We start from the raw sequence: 19,341 nt of genomic DNA, 5'->3' as shown, positions 1-19,341 counted from the left end.
TCTTATTATTATTAATATTATTTCTGCCATTATTAATTTTCCCCTATTAGCTATTACCCTACAGATCCATATATTGAACTACAAGCCTGCCTTATTGTATTACATCCCCTATGCCTACAAATAAGGAATTAGTTAGAGATCTATAGATCCATTAAATTATAATTAGAGGTACATAATGACAGCTTGGAGATTACAGCGATAGTCATCAGTGTAATACCAACAGATTTTATATATATATATTTTTTAACTTACTATGGACCATGTATTATTTAAGAGTTTCCTTTACTCTTTTAAATAGATTTTATCTACTTCCCCTAAAAAGACCATAGGTGGTCATAAAAAGGTTTTAAATAGTATCATCTATATTCCTATACCGCGTGCAAGCGATTAACATAGGATGATAAATGTACCCCATAGCCGGGCGTTTTTTTTTTTTTTTTTTTTAAATATCCCATCTACCACATATATTCAAATCATGCCAATCCTTGGGAATAAAGAATCGATAAGTCTCCATAAGTGACCACACTAATGAATATGGAAGAACTAAATTAATATCAGCGCTATACCATATCGATCTGTGTCCGGGTCTGAGAGATCAGGCAGCGCTGAGGGTCACAGCATGCAGGAGAAGCCGGGAGATCCTGCTTGAACAATTTGAATACCCGACAGGCGCACGCTACATAGCCAAAGCGGGGAGCATGATATGCCCTCAGCTCTATGTGAAAGCATAATGTTCAGTGCGGTGCTGACCTAGTGCGGGGCACGCACCACTAGAAGTATCATTACATGCAGCTATACAATGTATTAGTATCATTATATGTATTATTGAATGTACGATCGCAACAATGTAATATCACAGTGGACCAGACTGTGAAGCGCTTGACTCTGCGCTACCTAGTTTTGTATGCTGCAGAAATGATTGGACATTTAACAATAATTGCCACGGATCATTTGAGACACTGGCAATTAGGCTCATTATACTAAGCACGCCCACCCCACCCCCTGTACCTCCCCCTTTTAACCCGCCAAAACAGCGTTTTAAATATCCTGATCACAAGTGTATGTTCATTCTGTATATTGTCCTGATGAAGGGGGCTCTTTGCCCCTGAAACGCGTTGACTATAATAAAAAGAATCCTATTCACTCCAAGGACTTATCTTCATGCCTGCAGCGCCGGACAGTGGTCTGATTTTTTAAAGAATTCTGCATCTCACACCATTTAGGCACTCTTCATTAGGAGATATGGTGTAAAGGGGGAATATTAATTGCCAATATTTATGCAAATATCAATAATTCATAAATAGGAGGGACCGTCTACCGATGACTCTGCCTATTTAGACCTTTATATTAATAACACTATACTTTCACCTTGCCTTACGCTAATCACTATATTAGATGCATGCGCCTTACTGAACTAACTACTGCTAGTAACAGTAGGTACAAATAACACACAATATTTATTATCCTACAGTACACAACGTACGCAAAGCACTAACAATACAGTACTATAAATACAGCACTAAATACACTATTCAATCCCAAGTTCCACCCACAAGCTAACTATACAGTACACACACATACATACATTAGCAGCCCACCCAACCTGGACTAAAAACTATCCCTATGAATGAAGGGTTTACGGTGGCGCTGCAAGGGTAAATGCAGGCCACAGACACAGGTTGCAGGGGTTAACCCAGTATAGGGAGCAGAGATGCTCCTATAGGGTTAGGGTGTTGGTGGTCCAGGGGTAAAGGGTAGGGGTACAGCAGGCTGGGGAATAGTAGGGGGTAATGGTAGGAACAGGGGTAGAGGTGGCAGGGATAAGGGTTTATCAGGGAGAGTTGGTAGAGATAGGGGTGATCGTTGGTGGAGGGGTACAGCAGGCAAGGGAATAGTGGGGGTAATCAGGGAGAATATGGGCAGGTAGTGGGTAGAGGTCGGGATGTGTGGTAAGGGTTGATCGTAGGTGGGATAGTGGTATGGGGCATAGGATAAAATAAGGGTTAATCATTGGTGGGATAGTGGTCTGGGGAATAGAATAAAATAAGGGTTAATCGTTGGTGGGATAGTGGTACTCAGCCCTCCAGGTATGCTCGTTGTCCAGGGGGATCCTCTTCAGGGGGGCGGCTCGGCTTTTCTGTCCAGTGCAGGGGCCACCGGATATTTATGTCCGGCGGCCCGCACTGCTGCACTGCCCACACTGTGGCGCACGCCACCATCAGGGACACGTGGGGCAGCGCAGTAAGATTACATCACTGTGCCAGCCCGCGCGTCCCTGCACGAGCGTGTCGGGGGCGCGCCGCTTCCTGACAGGCGGGAGAAGCCTTTGATCTCCCGGCTGTAACATTTGGCATTTCGGACAGCGCTATAGTAATGTCCATAATATTATGCATAATTATCTCCAGCGGCGCTGGATTCTATTGATTCGGAGTTCTTTGAAGCATACAGGATGACTGGACTCTTGTCCGGTCATTCTGATGCAATTAATCAGATGGCATCAGTGTGAATGCTTGGGGCACATTCACACTGATGATACCTCTGGTTTTAGGTGACATATTTCCTATGGATATAAGGGGACAAATACTATAAGGGGACACATGTGGGGGCACATATTTATAAAAGGGACATATAAGGGGCACATATTCCCCACAGGGGCCAACAATGATCCCCCGTGGAATGCTAAGGATAGATGTGCGCAGATGTTGGGCACATCTGCGCACATCATCCTATAATGTGTATGCATATATATCATACATGCACGAAAGTTTGCATATATATATATATATATATATATATACTCAACAATCCCCCTGTTGTCGGTAATACGACAATATTTTTTGGGAAAAAGTTTAAATATATTTGCCCCCTTAACCCCCTCCTTGGTGATAGTTCAGGAAGAACTGTAGTGCACACTGATCCTTAGGCACCTAGACATCACCCATCTAGAGCCACACTACACATCCAGCCCCTCCCTTATGAACTTCACCGTTCCAGGGTTCAAGGTGGCAAAAGGCAAACAGAGGGGGCCTGTCCCTGTCATGCCCTAGTCTTATCCCCTTTCACACAAAATATATGTTTATTTACACAGTTCCCCTTCCCCAACCCACCTAAACCCGAGGACATTTATGACACAATACTATGAGGTCTCAGGAAGGTATAGGATGTACCTCCCAAAACCTCATATGAACCAGTTCAATATCCATTTCATGGGGTCTCAGGATAATTAGATTTTTAATCCTAAACCCCCCACACAAACTGACATGTCCCTTGGATCTTAGGCTTCAGGACTTTGGTGAGATTTATTCCTGAGCCTCCGGCGGTTAAGTTCGTAAGGTGCCGTCTGGTTCTTGTTCAGTTGGTCAACCAGTCTCTAGAGCCTCCAAGGCATAGTCCCATGTGGATAACGATAACCAGAACCAGGGGATGGATCCGGATAGGTTCTTCCACCCGAACTCCTCTAAAAATGTGGATCCTGACAGGTTCTTCCACCCGAACACCTCTAAAAATGTGGATCCTGACAGGTTTTTCCACCCGAACACCTCTACCTCAGGAACCTCATGAGTGTCAGGGCAGATGACTGTATCTTCTGTGGCATCTGGGTTTTTCCTCTGCTCCATAGTAAATATACCTATGACAGAATAAAATACCAGGTGCTCCTGGGGGATTTCTTCCCTCCGGTGCAGTTAGTTGCACTACCACAGCCCCTATACCTTTGACCCATTAAGAGAAAGGCATTGGGCTGACTAGTCCCCAGTATAACACAGCCCCACCGAAAACCTTGAGCACAACAGTGTTATTTGTATCGATCTGAGACCCTGGTTTCCCAGAATAATATCACACCATCCTTTGTGTGCTGCATGGAGAAGGTTCTTTAATGCCTTCTCCCGACCAGCAGGAATTCCTGTTTGAAATGATCTGCTTGCGAACCTATACTTTCCCGGTCCACAGTATAACACTGTTCCACTCCAAGGGGACACAGGAATGAATCAAAACAGCAGCGACTGGACTCACTGCGGGGAATGTCAACAATCAGCAGGGTGAGACAACTGCCACCAACCCTATCTACTGCTAGAGGCTGTGACAGTTAAAGGAAGAGAGCTGCAGCAGAATGGACCCACCTCCTGAGCTCTAGCTTTGTTAGAAAGAAACTGCCATGTGCTACATGATGTCTGATGATAATTTTTTACATTAATCATGGGGAAAGACAATTTTAAAGGGGTTCTCCAGAACTCTTATATTGATGGCCTATCCTTTATAGTGTTAGGTGCACATATTCGAATTGCGAATATTAATTTACAAATATCAGCACTTCGAGAATTCACAAATATTTTGAATATAGTGATATATTTGTAATTTTCGAATATTCTAGATTTTTTTTTTCATCAGTAACCTCCCTTCTTGCTTGTGGGCCAATGAGAAGGCTGCAATGTCTTTGTCTGAGCTTAGCAACATCCCTAGCAACCAATAGGAAAGCTGCCCGCCCCTTACTATATAAGAACCTCCCCAGCAGCCATTTTCTACAGGTTTTTTTTAAAGTTCTGAGAAAGAGAGTAGTGTCTTTCCACACTACATTAGATAGATAGTTAGATAGCTTATATATGTAATACAGATAGTTAGTGGGAGATAGTCAGTGTAGGTTATATCCTGATATAGTGTAGCTGTTGCAGTGCTGTGTGTTAGGTAGTGTGATAGGATCTGCTGTCCATACATACATGCAGACCTGCCATTATGCGAATATTACATTGCCGATTTCTCGCAATGAAGAAAATAATCTTGAATTTGCGAATATATGACGAATATTCACCCAAATATTAGTGAAATATCGCAAATTCGAATATAGCCCCTGCCGTTCATCACTATTAACTTAATATCAGATCAGCAGCTATCCGACTCCTAACTCTCCTGTCAATCAGCTGTTCTGCAGTGGCTCCGGTGTCAGTATTACACAGCTCTGTCCATTGTGTAGTGGCTGGAACTAGGTACTGCAGAGTTGCTGCCGTAGAAGTGAACTGAGCTGCGTAGTTCCAGCTCCCATTTCCAGAATTAGAGCTACTGAAGAACAGCTGGATGGCAAGGGTGCCAGGAGTCAGACCCCCACCAATCTGCTATTGATGACCTTTCGTAATGGTAGGACCAGTGATTTATTTCCATCATCATTCCATTATTTTTTCTTCAATGTAGCTATATAAGACCTTTCATTTTGTGGGATGAGTTGTAGTTTTTATAGGAAGAATTCTGGGGTACACACAATGTATTAAATAATTATAATTTATTTGGGTGTAGGATAAAACATAGTTTTTTGGGGATTTTATTTTTAAAGCATTCACTTGGTAGTATAAATAAAATAATAACTGTATTGCATGATTCAGTAAAATTACAATGATGGCAAGCTTATATAATTTTTATTATGTGATACTCCTTGCACAATCAAAACAAATTATATTTCCTTTTTACAAGATAATTTATTTCCTTTTTTTTCATTGTGTTTACTGTGACGTGACCAATAAATTATTTGATCCCAAAAAAGGGGTCTCATTCCCATAGACTGATGGAGTATCAGGTCGAGCGTGCGCCTTGTCACTCCATTCATCCTCTATGGGATCACAGGATATAGCCGAGCGCTGTATTCTGATATCTTCGGCAGTCCCCTAGAGAATGAATTGAGTGGTTGCTTGACCTGCAACTCCATCAAAATGGGGGAAAGGGACCAGTGATGGTCAGTTCGCATTGTTCGCCCGAGAACACACGCGAGCTGCCATCTTTTCTCACAAGTCCGCTGAGGCACAGGTAAGCCCTTACCTGTGCCTGTGCGCGAGCTGGTCTGAAAACAAATGCGGTCCGCGGGAGCAGGCAGTTCCGAGAACAGCCCGATGAAGGCCCCCGGCGGCTGTCCTTGGAACTGCCTGCTCCCGGTGACTGCATTTGTTTACCCATGCCTCTCCGGACTTGTGAGAAAAGATCGCAGCTCGCATGTGTTCACGCGCGAACAATGCGAACTGGACATCACTGAAAGGGACCACTGTTCAAAGGATTGGCGTGATCCCCAGGGGTCAAACCCCCAGGAATCAATTAATTATCCCCAAGAGCAGGGGTAACATCGTTCAGGGGCCATGCAAAATTCTCAACTTAAAAATTTGACTGCTGTATTTGGTCAAACATATAAGGGACTTAGGGGTAAGTTACAGAAATTGCGCTTCAATAAAAAAAATCTAGAGCTCTGTATTTTTGCAGCACAAAATGGCACCTGCACTATATATATTACATATAGTACAGGCACCATCTTGACCACACATAGCAGTCTAATTTTTAAGTTGAAAATGTCACATGTTTAGTTCTTTATTTGGCATTAATGGCAGCCAAGCTCATCCCAGGGGGGTCCAGAGAGAGGTTCACCCAGCTTTCACTTTCCCTGCCACTGCACTTACCTCTTTCTTTGCAACTGTCCCTGCCTTTGTTCCTTTCTCAGCCTCAGATCTGCCCCCCCCCACCTCCATCAGCCTGAAATCAGCCTCCTATCAGACCTCTCAGCCTACATCAACCTCAGATCAGATTCCCATTAGACCTCCCAGCCTCAGATTAGACCCCAACCAGACCCCCCAGCCTCAGATCAGACCCCCATAAGACCCTACCCAGCCTCCATTAGCTTCAGATCAGCCCCAATCAGACCTAAGATCAGACATTTAAAATAAATAAATAAACTTACCTCTCCAACTCTGTACAGCGCTGTCTTTTGGCAGATTCACTTACCCTCCCTGGTCTTCTTCCCACCGTGCTGTACTGTGAACTGACAGTGCACAGCTGCAGGTTATAGTGCGTGTCTATGTGTACCACATCTTGACACTGTATGTGTCAGGGCACAGTGCAGGGCTGGAAGAAGGCCAGGGAAGGTGAGTACAGACAGTGCAGTTCTCACCTTCCTGTGCCTCCCGCATGCTAATGATCGCTTCCATAATGGAAGCGGTCATTAGCATTTTCGCAATATGTTGTGGCAGGGGGCCGTGGGCCACATTAAATTATCCCGGGGGCGCCCTATGTGACCCATGGGTCGTAGGTTCCCCACCCCTGCCCTAGAGGATAACTTCTAAGCTTGGCACAACCCCTTAAGTTTATAGTACGTGTCATTACAAACACAATGTATGTTTTTATTTAACAATCAGAGGTTAAACAAATAATTAGACACAGAGGAGCAATTAGATGAGCAAGCACTCACCTGTTCATTCATTTTTTTAACAATATGATCCTCATCATACTGTATATGACAATCAGAGAGCATGTTTGATCTATGATTGATATGGAAGAGATAACATGAGGGATTAATATCATCATTCCCTGCTACTAAACTCATACAGGGACTCATCCATGTAGTCATCTCATCTCCATAGGACGAAGTGAGAGCTGCAAGAACAGTACATGCAGTTCTCACATCAAGGTGATCCTATTCTGGCTAGATCAACTATATGACAAGACCAATGTTCTTGGTCTTAGTTAAGATCAGAAACAACCTCACTCTGCAGCCACATAGCCCAACTCATGAAAAACAATATTGGCCTGTTCTGCTTGAATTAACCCAGTTCAGGCTAATCATTAAGGGGTTATCTCCATGACACGTGTTTCATCACAGTTAAAGGGGTTGTCCGGGTTCAGAGCTGAACCCGGACATACCCATATTTTCACCCAGGCAGCCCACGATTTAGCGCAGGGCAAAGGATAGCATCGGAGCATGAATTGCTCCGATGCTCAAGTCAGGGGGGCTGCCTGGGTGAAAATGGAGGTATGTCCAGGGTCAGCTCTGAACCCGGACAACCCCTTTAACTTTGTGAAAACAATACACATGGTGGCTATCATAGACACACTTATCTTGACTTTCTAGCCTTAATTAAATATGTATTGTTCACTTGTTCATCCACACAGATAAAAATGGTTCCAGTTTTCCTGATCCCGAAAATGTTTTTGTAATGAAAATAGTTTCTACTTGGAAGGATCAATCAGTCCAGGTAAGTCTATTATATTATAAAGACAGAAAAGTCTAGGGTAATGGGAATAATAACAAGGGCTAAAAGCAAACTATATATAAGATGTGATGTAATGCAGCTCTGTCCACTATGCAGACTGAGGTCTACTGTTCGCCTTCTCTGCCCCTCTCAGCCAATAGGGTGCATACTTACCTCCTTAGGCTATTTAAGGCACCTTCTTCTGTTAGAAAGTGCCTGAGCAATAGGTTCTAGTCAAGTAGTTTCCCGCAAAGGTGAGTTATTGTTTTGTTTGCCTGCCCCTGCACCAAACTCTCCCAGTTACCAGATTTGACCCAAGGCCCCCTGACCTGACCTCTCCCTGGTCCTCCTTCTGACCCTGTGCTGTCAATTATTTACTGGACTGTTTACTGGGATATTCATTTGTTGCCTGCCCTAACTTCGGCTTTGTTTCCTGGCTACAGTTTAAAACAAAGACTACTCTAGGAGGTAGCGGCCTGGTGGTTCCTCTGCAGTCCAACTTCCTGCATAGGAATTAAAGGGTGAAGAAGCCCTGTAAATCAGTTCAGTAGCCACATCTGATCCAAATCCAATTCTGTAACATTAGGTCCTCTTTCAGCAGGAGAGGGCCAGTTCAGAATTTAATTAGAAAACACGTATATATGTTAGCTATATGGCATACACATAGTATTAACACTTATATCACATATAAACAAAATATTTAAGTTAAAAGCCAAAGCCACTGCTTATTAGGTGAAAATATTGCTAAAACAATGCCACTAATTTACTGTACTTTGCTAATATTTTCCCCAACATTAATTATTAATGTTAATTTAGGTGGAATCAACACAACAGTCTAATAAGTATGTGGGTTTTCTGCTCGTTTCTCAGATGAATTTCAGTATGCTGGATCCTTTGTTCCTGGGAGTAAAGGGTCACCTTTAAGCCTCACTCATTAAAAGCTCCTGTCAAAAATGGGAAGAGTCCAGGCCCAGACGGGTTGACCGCACGTTTTTACAAATACTTCACGGATGACCTAACCCCCATACTTCTAGATGCATTCAATTCTATATCCGCCACATGCCCTTTCCCATCTCAAACCTTACAGGCCCATATTACAGTTATCCCCAAACTGGACAAAGATCATTCCCTTTGCTCCAATTATAGGCCCATTTCCCTTCTTAATATCGACTTGATATTATTACTAATATTTGCCAAAATGATAGCCTTAAGATTACACCGCCACATTCCAAATTGTATTCATAGAGAGCAGGTAGGATTTGTTCTAGGACGTGAGGCCCGCGACAACACCATTAAATCTATAAGTCTGATCTCTAAAGCTAAACAACTAAAGATCCCTATGTGCCTGCTCTCGGTGGATGCAGAGAAGGCCTTCAACAGGGTCAGTTGGCACTTCCTGGAAAGGACCTTGACGCATATTGGGTTAGGTCCCAAGATGATTAATAGAATCATGGCCTTATACTCTGGCCCTACTGCTCGGGTTCGTGTTAATGGTACTCTGTCGGATCCCTTCCCTATCTCAAATGGAGCGCGACAGTGATGCCCCCTCTCCCCGTTTCTTTAGATTCTTGTTAGGGAATCCTTAGCTAATGCCCTGCGAGCCAATGACGCAATTAAAGGCATTCACATTGGCAACGTAGAACACAAACTATCACTGTTTGCCGACGATCTCCTGTTATACTTAACATCACCTAGAATTGGACTCCCCTCAGTTCTGAAGGAATTTCAGATTTTTGGGACATTGTCTAACTTTAAAGTCAACATCCAAAAATCTGAACTTTTAAATGTCACCCTCCCTTCCAGAGATGTCACCACACTTAAGGACTCATTCTCTTTTAAATGGGCCCCAAATAAGCTTAAACACCTGGGAACTTACTTCTCTTCTGATACTTCCCACTTGTTCGAGCTCAATTACCTCCCTATACTCCACACCATTGAAAATAACCTGCGTTCTTGGTCAGCCTTAAATGTATACTGGTTCGGTAGAATAAACACCTTAAAAATTGGCGTTCTACCCAGACTCCTATATCTATTCCAGACAATCCCCTGTCGGATCCCAGTCTCTTATTTTGCACGACTAAGGAAACTTGCTTCCTGCTTTATTTGGGGTAGGTCCAAGGCCAGACTGAGCTACAATCTTATGATTAGATCCAAGGAACACGGGGGGACGGGTTTGCCTGACTTCCTATCATACTACAGAGCGGCGGTTGCCAACTGCGTGATTGATCTCACCCACAACCTTGAGAGAAAGCTATGGGTCGAACTAGAACACGCTCTAGCCCCTGGTCTAGTTCCAGGCATTTTTTGGTTCCCGACAAGCACCCTAACCCATATACCCATCCAAAGGCTATCGCCTTTCCTATCTTCCTTAGTAGATATATGGACTAGGTTTGCCTCCACGGCCCGATTGACCACGATCTCTGGGCCACTCACAAACATATCTGGTCATCCGCTGATGCCTGCCACACTGTCAGCCCTACCATCTCTCGAGTTACACTCCAAGCCTCAGATCAGGGTCAAAGACATATATTATGACAGAGGGATTAAGGAGCTTAAAGACCTAGGACACCTTATCCCTGACTCACCAGGGCGTTGGTTCCACTACTTACAACTACGCAGTTTCACTGGATCTCTGGCACCCGGTATGCAACTACAATCCTCCTTATTTGACTTTGAGAAACTATGCCTAGCTACTTCTGCTCCCGGGCATTCTATATCTCTTATATATGCCATTCTGAACTCGGGAGAGATCGGGGATGACACGGAAGAATTCCCTGCTCCGGCTAAGGAAATTATGCAATCATGGGAATCTGAGTTGGGATATACCCTAACGCCTGATCAATGGAAGAGATCTCTTCTATTCACTCATAAGTCCTCGATCTCCTGTAAGATCCAGGAACTCAACAACAAGATCTGGTCTAGGTGGTATAGGACCCCGGCCAAGCTCAGCCAATTTTACCCCGCTGTTCCGGACACTTGCTGGAGGTGTTTGAATTCTAGAGGCACTATGATACACATTTGGTGGGAGTGTCCAGGAGTAGCAACACTATGGCGCGATGTATTCTCACTTCATGACCATCTACACAAAGTCCGTACACCTATATCTCCTCATGTTAGCTCTTCTCTCAGTTTACTCGGGCAGAATTAAGGTGGTCGGGAAAGGCATTCTCAGATTCTTTATTATAGCAATGCGCCAAATAATTCCTTGAGTTTGGCGCTCAACAGAAAGTCTCCTCAGAGTGACCTGGGTTGGAGCTTTGGATTCTTTGGCGCACCTGGAAGAGTTGGGTGCCGAAGACCAGGGTTCTGGCGTTGCACACGCTAAACAATGGGAAGCCTGGTATCAATTCCGTGCTTCGGCGGGTTTTTCGGGTTGGTTAACCTCAGGTTCTATTACTTAACTCACTCTGTCTAGTCTGGCTTCAATAGAATCTTGTCTGGACTACTAGTACACTACCTTTCCTCCCCCCCTTCCTCCCCTCCCCCCCTGACATCTTGTATTGATGATTTTTGACTTTATATCTGTACGCTGATATGATATGTAATTCAGAAACTTTCATATGTTACATATGTCTAAGCTTACATGGTTTTCAATAAAAACAAATTGAACCATAAGCCTCATTCACATGTCCATGTTTGTGCTCAAATCTGTGCAAAGGTGGTCAGTTATGCATCTGTGAAGCTGTCCGTGAAGGATCTGTGTTGGGACCATGTGTCAGTTTTTTGCTGTCCGTGTGCCATTTGTGTTTCACTGCCACTGAACAGAAGAAAAATAATTTTCAAATCTTCTCTTCTTAATGATACGTGAAACACGGATGCACCATGGATGGCATATGTGTTGCATCCGTGGTTTTCACGGACCCATAGACTATAATGGACGTGATGGAATCGTGAACACAGACAAAACAAAGCAGGCATCTGTGCTAAAAACGTGGACTCACGGAAAGTGCTAAAACACTGATGTCTGAATACACACATTAAAACGTGTGCTTTCCATGGAGAACACGTATGTGAAACACTGACATGTGAATGAGGCTTTATTAGTGTTGAGTGAGCATGCTCGGTCAACCACCACGTGTGCTTGAGTCAATGTATTTTAATGTAATTTAGCATCTATTTCTGAAAAGTTTCTGCCAGGATTTGAACTCACAACCCTTTTTTACATTAGCAGCAAGGACCTTATCCACTCAGCTCTAAAGCTGAATGCTTAACTGTGTCACAAAAACCTCATAGTAGTTTCTGATTTAGTGAGTATTCCTATTCAGCAGAAGACTTGTTGTATATTTTTGTGCAGGTTAACATGTAGCTTTATCTTTATAGTATAGTGGTTAGCACCCTTGCTTTTAATGTACAAGCATGGGAGTTTAAATCCCGGCAAAAAAAAATATCCGAATACATATATATATATATATATATATATATACACGTTTTTAGCCATAGTTATTATTTTATATTTAGAATATATAATATATTACAATATATGTAAATACATTATGGCTAAAAACATCAGTAGTAGTTTCCCACATAATATGCATTCATATATATCAGAAGTGTGATTTTATCTAAATATATATATATATATATATATATATATTTTTTGTAATTACACATTTATTTTGTGCCATACATTTTTAAAATTACTAAAAATAATATAAAATATATAAATTTAATCTCTATTTCTGAAATGTTTATGCCGGGATTCAAACTCCCAAGCTTGTACATTAGAAGAACGATGTTAACCACTACACTATACAACTACATGTTAACCTGCACAGAAATATAAAATAAGTCTTCTGCTGAATAGGAATACTCACTAAATCAGAAACTGCTATGAGGTTTTTCTGACACTGTTTAGCATTCAGCTTTATAGCTGAGTGGATAAGGTCCTTGCCTCTAATGTACAATGTTGGGAGTTTAAATCCTGGCAGAAACTTTTCAGAAATTAGATTTAAATACACTGGGGTGTCCCCAAGCACTGACTCCATATATGGATATAGCTATAAATGGAGTCAAAGCAGGGACTCCTAAGCTGAACTAGAGTCCCGACTCCCTCCCCGCTTTAGAACAGGGGGGGGCCTGGGGTTCTTCTATTGTGCTCAGTAGAACACCCGAGCATCGCAAAGTGTTCTACTCAAGCACACGAGCACTTTGGTGCTCACTCAACACTAGGCTTTATTCATCTCTCCCCAAACTGAAATAGCTGTGGGCTCAACAAGCAATACACTGACAGAAATTGTGTGTGTGAGGGGTTGCTTACTTGAGCTTAAATACACACAATTTAATGATATGCTGAGTAAATACGCCTCTGTTTGAGATTCCCTCAATATGAGGTAGTAGGCATTTTTTTTTATCACTATTACAGAAAATTAAGTGATTATGATTAGAGTTGAGCGAACACCTGGATGTTCGGGTTCGAGAAGTTCGGCCGAACATCCCGGAAATGTTCGGGTTCGGGATCCGAACCCGATCCGAACTTCGTCCCGAACCCGAACCCCATTGAAGTCAATGGGGACCCGAACTTTTCGGCACTAAAAAGGCTGTAAAACAGCCCAGGAAAGAGCTAGAGGGCTGCAAAAGGCAGCAACATGTAGGTAAATCCCCTGCAAACAAATGTGGATAGGGAAATGAATTAAATTAAAAATTAAATAAATAAAAATTAACCAAAATCAATTGGAGAGAGGTTCCATAGCAGAGAATCTGGCTTCCCGTCACCCACCACTGGAACAGTCCATTCTCAGATATTTAGGCCCCGGCACCCAGGCAGAGGAGAGAGGTCCCGTAACAGAGAATCTGTCTTCATGTCAGCAGAGAATTAGTCTGCATGTCATAGCAGAGAATGAGGCTTCACGTCAGCCACCACTGCAACAGTCCATTGGCATATATTTAGGCCCAGCACCCAGGCAGAGGAGGGAGGTCCCGTAACAGAGAATCTGTCTTCATGTCAGCAGAGAATTAGTCTGCATGTCATAGCAGAGAATGAGGCTTCACGTCAGCCACCACTGCAACAGTCCATTGGCATATATTTAGGCCCAGCACACACACAGGCAGAGGAGAGAGGTCCCGTAACAGAGGATCTGGCTTCATGTCAGCAGAGAATCAGTCTGCATGTCATAGCAGAGAATCAGGCTTCACGTCAGCCACCACTGCAACAGTCCATTGTCATAAATTTAGGCCCAGCACCCAGGCAGAGGAGAGAGGTCCCGTAACAGACAATCTGGCTTCATGTCAGCAGAGAATTAGTCTGCATGTCATAGCAGAGAATGAGGCTTCACGTCAGCCACCACTGCAACAGTCCATTGGCATATATTTAGGCCTAGCACACAGGCAGAGCAGAGAGGTCCCGTAACAGACAATCTGTCTTCATGTCAGCAGAGAATTAGTCTGCATGTCATAGCAGAGAATGAGGCTTCACGTCAGCCACCACTGCAACAGTCCATTGGCATATATTTAGGCCCAGCACACACACAGGCAGAGGAGAGAGGTCCCGTAACAGAGAATCTGTCTTCATGTCAGCAGAGAATTAGTCTGCATGTCATAGCAGAGAATCAGGCTTCACGTCACCCACCACTGCAACAGTCCATTGGCATATATTTAGGCCCAGCACCCAGGCAGAGGAGGGAGGTCCCGTAACAGAGAATCTGTCTTCATGTCAGCAGAGAATTAGTCTGCATGTCATAGCAGAGAATGAGGCTTCACGTCAGCCACCACTGCAACAGTCCATTGGCATATATTTAGGCCCAGCACACACACAGGCAGAGGAGAGAGGTCCCGTAACAGAGAATCTGTCTTCATGTCAGCAGAGAATTAGTCTGCATGTCATAGCAGAGAATGAGGCTTCACGTCAGCCACCACTGCAACAGTCCATTGGCATATATTTAGGCCCAGCACACACACAGGCAGAGGAGAGAGGTCCCGTAACAGACAATCTGGCTTCATGTCAGCAGAGAATTAGTCTGCATGTCATAGCAGAGAATGAGGCTTCACGTCACCCACCACTGCAACAGTCCATTGGCATATATTTAGGCCCAGCACCCAGGCAGAGGAGGGAGGTCCCGTAACAGAGAATCTGTCTTCATGTCAGCAGAGAATTAGTCTGCATGTCATAGCAGAGAATGAGGCTTCACGTCAGCCACCACTGCAACAGTCCATTGGCATATATTTAGGCCCAGCACACACACAGGCAGAGGAGAGAGGTCCCGTAACAGAGGATCTGGCTTCATGTCAGCAGAGAATCAGTCTGCATGTCATAGCAGAGAATCAGGCTTCACGTCAGCCACCACTGCAACAGTCCATTGGCATATATTTAGGCCTAGCACACAGGCAGAGGAGAGAGGTCCCGTAACAGACAATCTGGCTTCATGTCAGCAGAGAATCAGTCTGCATGTCATAGCAGAGAATGAGGCTTCACGTCAGCCACCACTGCAACAGTCCATTGTCATAAATTTAGGCCCAGCACCCAGGCAGAGGAGAGAGGTCCCGTAACAGACAATCTGGCTTCATGTCAGCAGAGAATTAGTCTGCATGTCATAGCAGAGAATCAGGCTTCATGTCAGCCACCACTGCAACAGTCCATTGGCATATATTTAGGCCTAGCACACAGGCAGAGGAGAGGTTCATTCAACTTTGGGTAGCATCGCAATATAATGGTAAAATGAAAATAAAAATAGGATTGAATGAGGAAGTGCCCTGGAGTCCAATAATATATGGTTATGGGGAGGTAGTTAATGTCTAATCTGGACAAGGGACGGACAGGTCCTGTGGGATCCATGCCTGGTTCATTTTTATGAACGTCAGCTTGTCCACATTGGCTGTAGACAGGCGGCTGCGTTTGTCTGTAATGACGCCCCCTGCCGTGCTGAATACACGTTCAGACAAAACGCTGGCTGCCGGGCAGGCCAGCACCTCCAAGGCATAAAAGGCTAGCTCTGGCCACGTGGACAATTTAGAGACCCAGAAGTTGAATGGGGCCGAACCATCAGTCAGTACGTGGAGGGGTGTGCACACGTACTGTTCCACCATGTTAGTGAAATGTTGCCTCCTGCTAACACGTTGCGTATCAGGTGGTGGTGCAGTTAGCTGTGGCGTGTTGACAAAAGTTTTCCACATCTCTGCCATGCTAACCCTGCCCTCAGAGGAGCTGGCCGTGACACAGCTGCCTTGGCGACCTCTTGCTCCTCCTCTGCCTTGGCCTTGGGCTTCCACTTGTTCCCCTGTGACATTTGGGAATGCTCTCAGTAGCGCGTCTACCAACGTGCGCTTGTACTCGCGCATCTTCCTATCACGCTCCAGTGCAGGAAGTAAGGTGGGCACATTGTCTTTGTAGCGTGGATCCAGCAGGGTGGCAACCCAGTAGTCCGCACAGGTTAAAATGTGGGCAACTCTGCTGTCGTTGCGCAGGCACTGCAGCATGTAGTCGCTCATGTGTGCCAGGCTGCCCAGGGATAAGGACAAGCTGTCCTCTGTGGGAGGCGTATCGTCATCGTCCTGCCTTTCCCCCAGCCACGCACCAGTGATGGACCCGAGCTGCGTTGGGTGCCACCCCGCTGTGACCATGCTTCATCCTCATCCTCCTCCACCTCCTCCTCATCCTCGTCCTCCTCGTCCTCCAGTAGTGGGCCCTGTCTGGCCACATTTGTACCTGGCCTCTGCTGTTGCCAAAAACCTCCCTCTGAGTCACTTCGAAGAGACTGGCCTGAAAGTGCTAAAAATGACCCCTCTTCCTCCTCCTCCTCCTCCTCCTCCTGGGCCACCTCCTCTTCCATCATCGCCCTAAGTGTTTTCTCAAGGAGACATAGAAGTGGTATTGTAACGCTGATAACGGTGTCATCGCCACTGGCCATGTTGGTGGAGTACTCGAAACAGCGCAACAGGGCACACAGGTCTCGCATGGAGGCCCAGTCATTGGTGGTGAAGTGGTGCTGTTCTGTAGTGCGACTGACCCGTGCGTGCTGCAGCTGAAACTCCACTATGGCCTGCTGCTGCTCGCACAGTCTGTCCAGCATGTGCAAGGTGGAGTTCCACCTGGTGGGCACGTCGCATATGAGGCGGTGAGCGGGAAGGCCGAAGTTACGCTGTAGCGCAGACAGGCGAGCAGCAGCAGGATGTGAACGCCGGAAGCGCGAACAGACGGCCCGCACTTTATGCAGCAGCTCTGACATGTCGGGGTAGTTGTGAATGAACTTCTGCACCACCAAATTCAGCACATGCGCCAAGCAAGGGATGTGCGTCAAATTGGCTAGTCCCAGAGCTGCAACGAGATTTCGCCCATTATCACACACCACCAGGCCGGGCTTGAGGCTCACCGGCAGCAACCACTCGTCGGTCTGTTGTTCTATACCCCGCCACAACTCCTGTGCGGTGTGGGGCCTGTCCCCCAAACATATGAGTTTCAGAATGGCCTGCTGACGTTTACCCCGGGCTGTGCTGAAGTTGGTGGTGAAGGTGTGTGGCTGACTGGATGAGCAGGTGGAAGAAGAGGAGGAGAAAGACGAGAAGGAGGAGGTGGCAACAGGAGGCAAAGAATGTTGCCCTGCGATCCTTGGCGGCGGAAGGACGTGCGCCAAACAGCTCTCCGCCTGGGGCCCAGCTGCCACTACATTTACCCAGTGTGCAGTTAGGGAGATATAGCGTCCCTGGCCGTGCTTACTGGTCCACGTATCTGTGGTTAGGTGGACCTTGCCACAGATGGCGTTGCGCAGTGCACACTTGATTTTATCGGATACTTGGTTGTGCAGGGAAGGCACGGCTCTCTTGGAGAAGTAGTGCCGGCTGGGAACAACATACTGTGGGACAGCAAGCGACATGAGCTGTTTGAAGCTGTCTGTGTCCACCAGCCTAAATGACAGCATTTCATAGGCCAGTAGTTTAGAAATGCTGGCATTCAGGGCCAGGGATCGAGGGTGGCTAGGTGGGAATTTACGCTTTCTATCAAATGTTTGTGAGATGGAGAGCTGAACGCTGGCGTGTGACATGGTTGAGACGCTTGGTGACGGAGGTGGTGGTGGTGGTGTTGGTGGTACATCCCCTGTTTGCTGGGCGGCAGGTGCCAACGTTCCTCCAGAGGCGGAGGAAGAGGCCGAGGCGGCAGCAGCAGAATAGGCCGAGGCGGCAGCAGCAGAAGAGGTAGCAGGGGGAGCCTGAGTGACTTCCTTGGTTTTAAGGTGTTTACTCCACTGCAGTTCATGCTTTGCATGCAGGTGCCTGGTCATGCAGGTTGTGCTCAGGTTCAGAACGTTAATGCCTCGCTTCAGGCTCTGATGGCACAGCGTGCAAACCACTCGGGTCTTGTCGTCAGCACATTGTTTGAAGAAGTGCCATGCCAGGGAACTCCTTGAAGCTGCCTTTGGGGTGCTCGGTCCCAGATGGCGGCGGTCAGTAGCAGGCGGAGTCTCTTGGCGGCGGGTGTTCTGCTTTTGCCCACTGCTCCCTCTTTTGCTACGCTGTTGGCTCGGTCTCACCACTGCCTCTTCCTCCGAACTGTGAAAGTCAGTGGCACGACCTTCATTCCATGTGGGGTCTAGGACCTCATCGTCCCCTGCATCGTCTTCCACCCAGTCTTGATCCCTGACCTCCTGTTCAGTCTGCACACTGCAGAAAGACGCAGCAGTTGGCACCTGTGTTTCGTCATCATCAGAGACATGCTGAGGTGGTATTCCCATGTCCTCATCATCAGGAAACATAAGTGGTTGTGCGTCAGTGCATTCTATGTCTTTCACCGCTGGGGAAGGGCTAGGTGGATGCCCTTGGGAAACCCTGCCAGCGGAGTCTTCAAACAGCATAAGAGACTGCTGCATAACTTGAGGCTGAGACAGTTTCCCTGGTATGCATGGGGGTGATGTGACAGACTGATGGGGTTGGTTTTCAGGCGCCATCTGTGCGCTTTCTGCAGAAGACTGGGTGGGAGATAATGTGAACGTGCTGGATCCACTGTCGGCCACCCAATTGACTAATGCCTGTACCTGCTCAGGCCTTACCATCCTTAGAACGGCATTGGGCCCCACCATATATCGCTGTAAATTCTGGCGGCTACTGGGACCTGAGGTAGTTGGTACACTAGGAAGTGTGGATGTGGCAGAACGGCCACGTCCTCTCCCAGCACCAGAGGGTCCACTAACACCACCACGACCATGTCCACGTCCGCGTCCCTTACTAGATGTTTTTCTCATTGTTATGGTTCACCACAACAACAAATATATTATTTGGCCCAATGTATTGTATTCAAATTCAGCGGGATATAAATTTGAGGCCTAGTATTTAGGCGCTGGGTGACCGGTATGGATTTAGTGACAGAATTAGACTTGGAAATGCACAGAAGCGTGTGTGTGAAGTTATTCTGAATGACCCTATGTGC

The 19,341-nt window shown here is 45.8% G+C and overlaps 1 protein-coding gene across 1 annotated transcript in view; it reads left to right on the top strand.

Moving 5' to 3' along the window:
- LOC122925729 (WD repeat-containing protein 72-like) overlaps positions 1-19,341 on the top strand; it is a 187,697-nt gene that overhangs the window by 18,512 nt on the left and 149,844 nt on the right. Inside the window, exon 5 of the mRNA XM_044277076.1 lies at positions 7,912-7,994. Coding sequence (XP_044133011.1) covers positions 7,912-7,994 — 83 coding nt within the window. The remainder of the gene's footprint in view (positions 1-7,911; positions 7,995-19,341) is intronic.

This window comes from Bufo gargarizans, chromosome 2 (genome assembly GCF_014858855.1).
Source record: "Bufo gargarizans isolate SCDJY-AF-19 chromosome 2, ASM1485885v1, whole genome shotgun sequence".
In the NCBI taxonomy this organism is placed as follows: domain Eukaryota; kingdom Metazoa; phylum Chordata; class Amphibia; order Anura; family Bufonidae; genus Bufo; species Bufo gargarizans.
The sequence above is the reverse complement of the archived record's forward strand: the minus strand, read 5'-3'. Positions and strand labels throughout refer to the sequence as shown.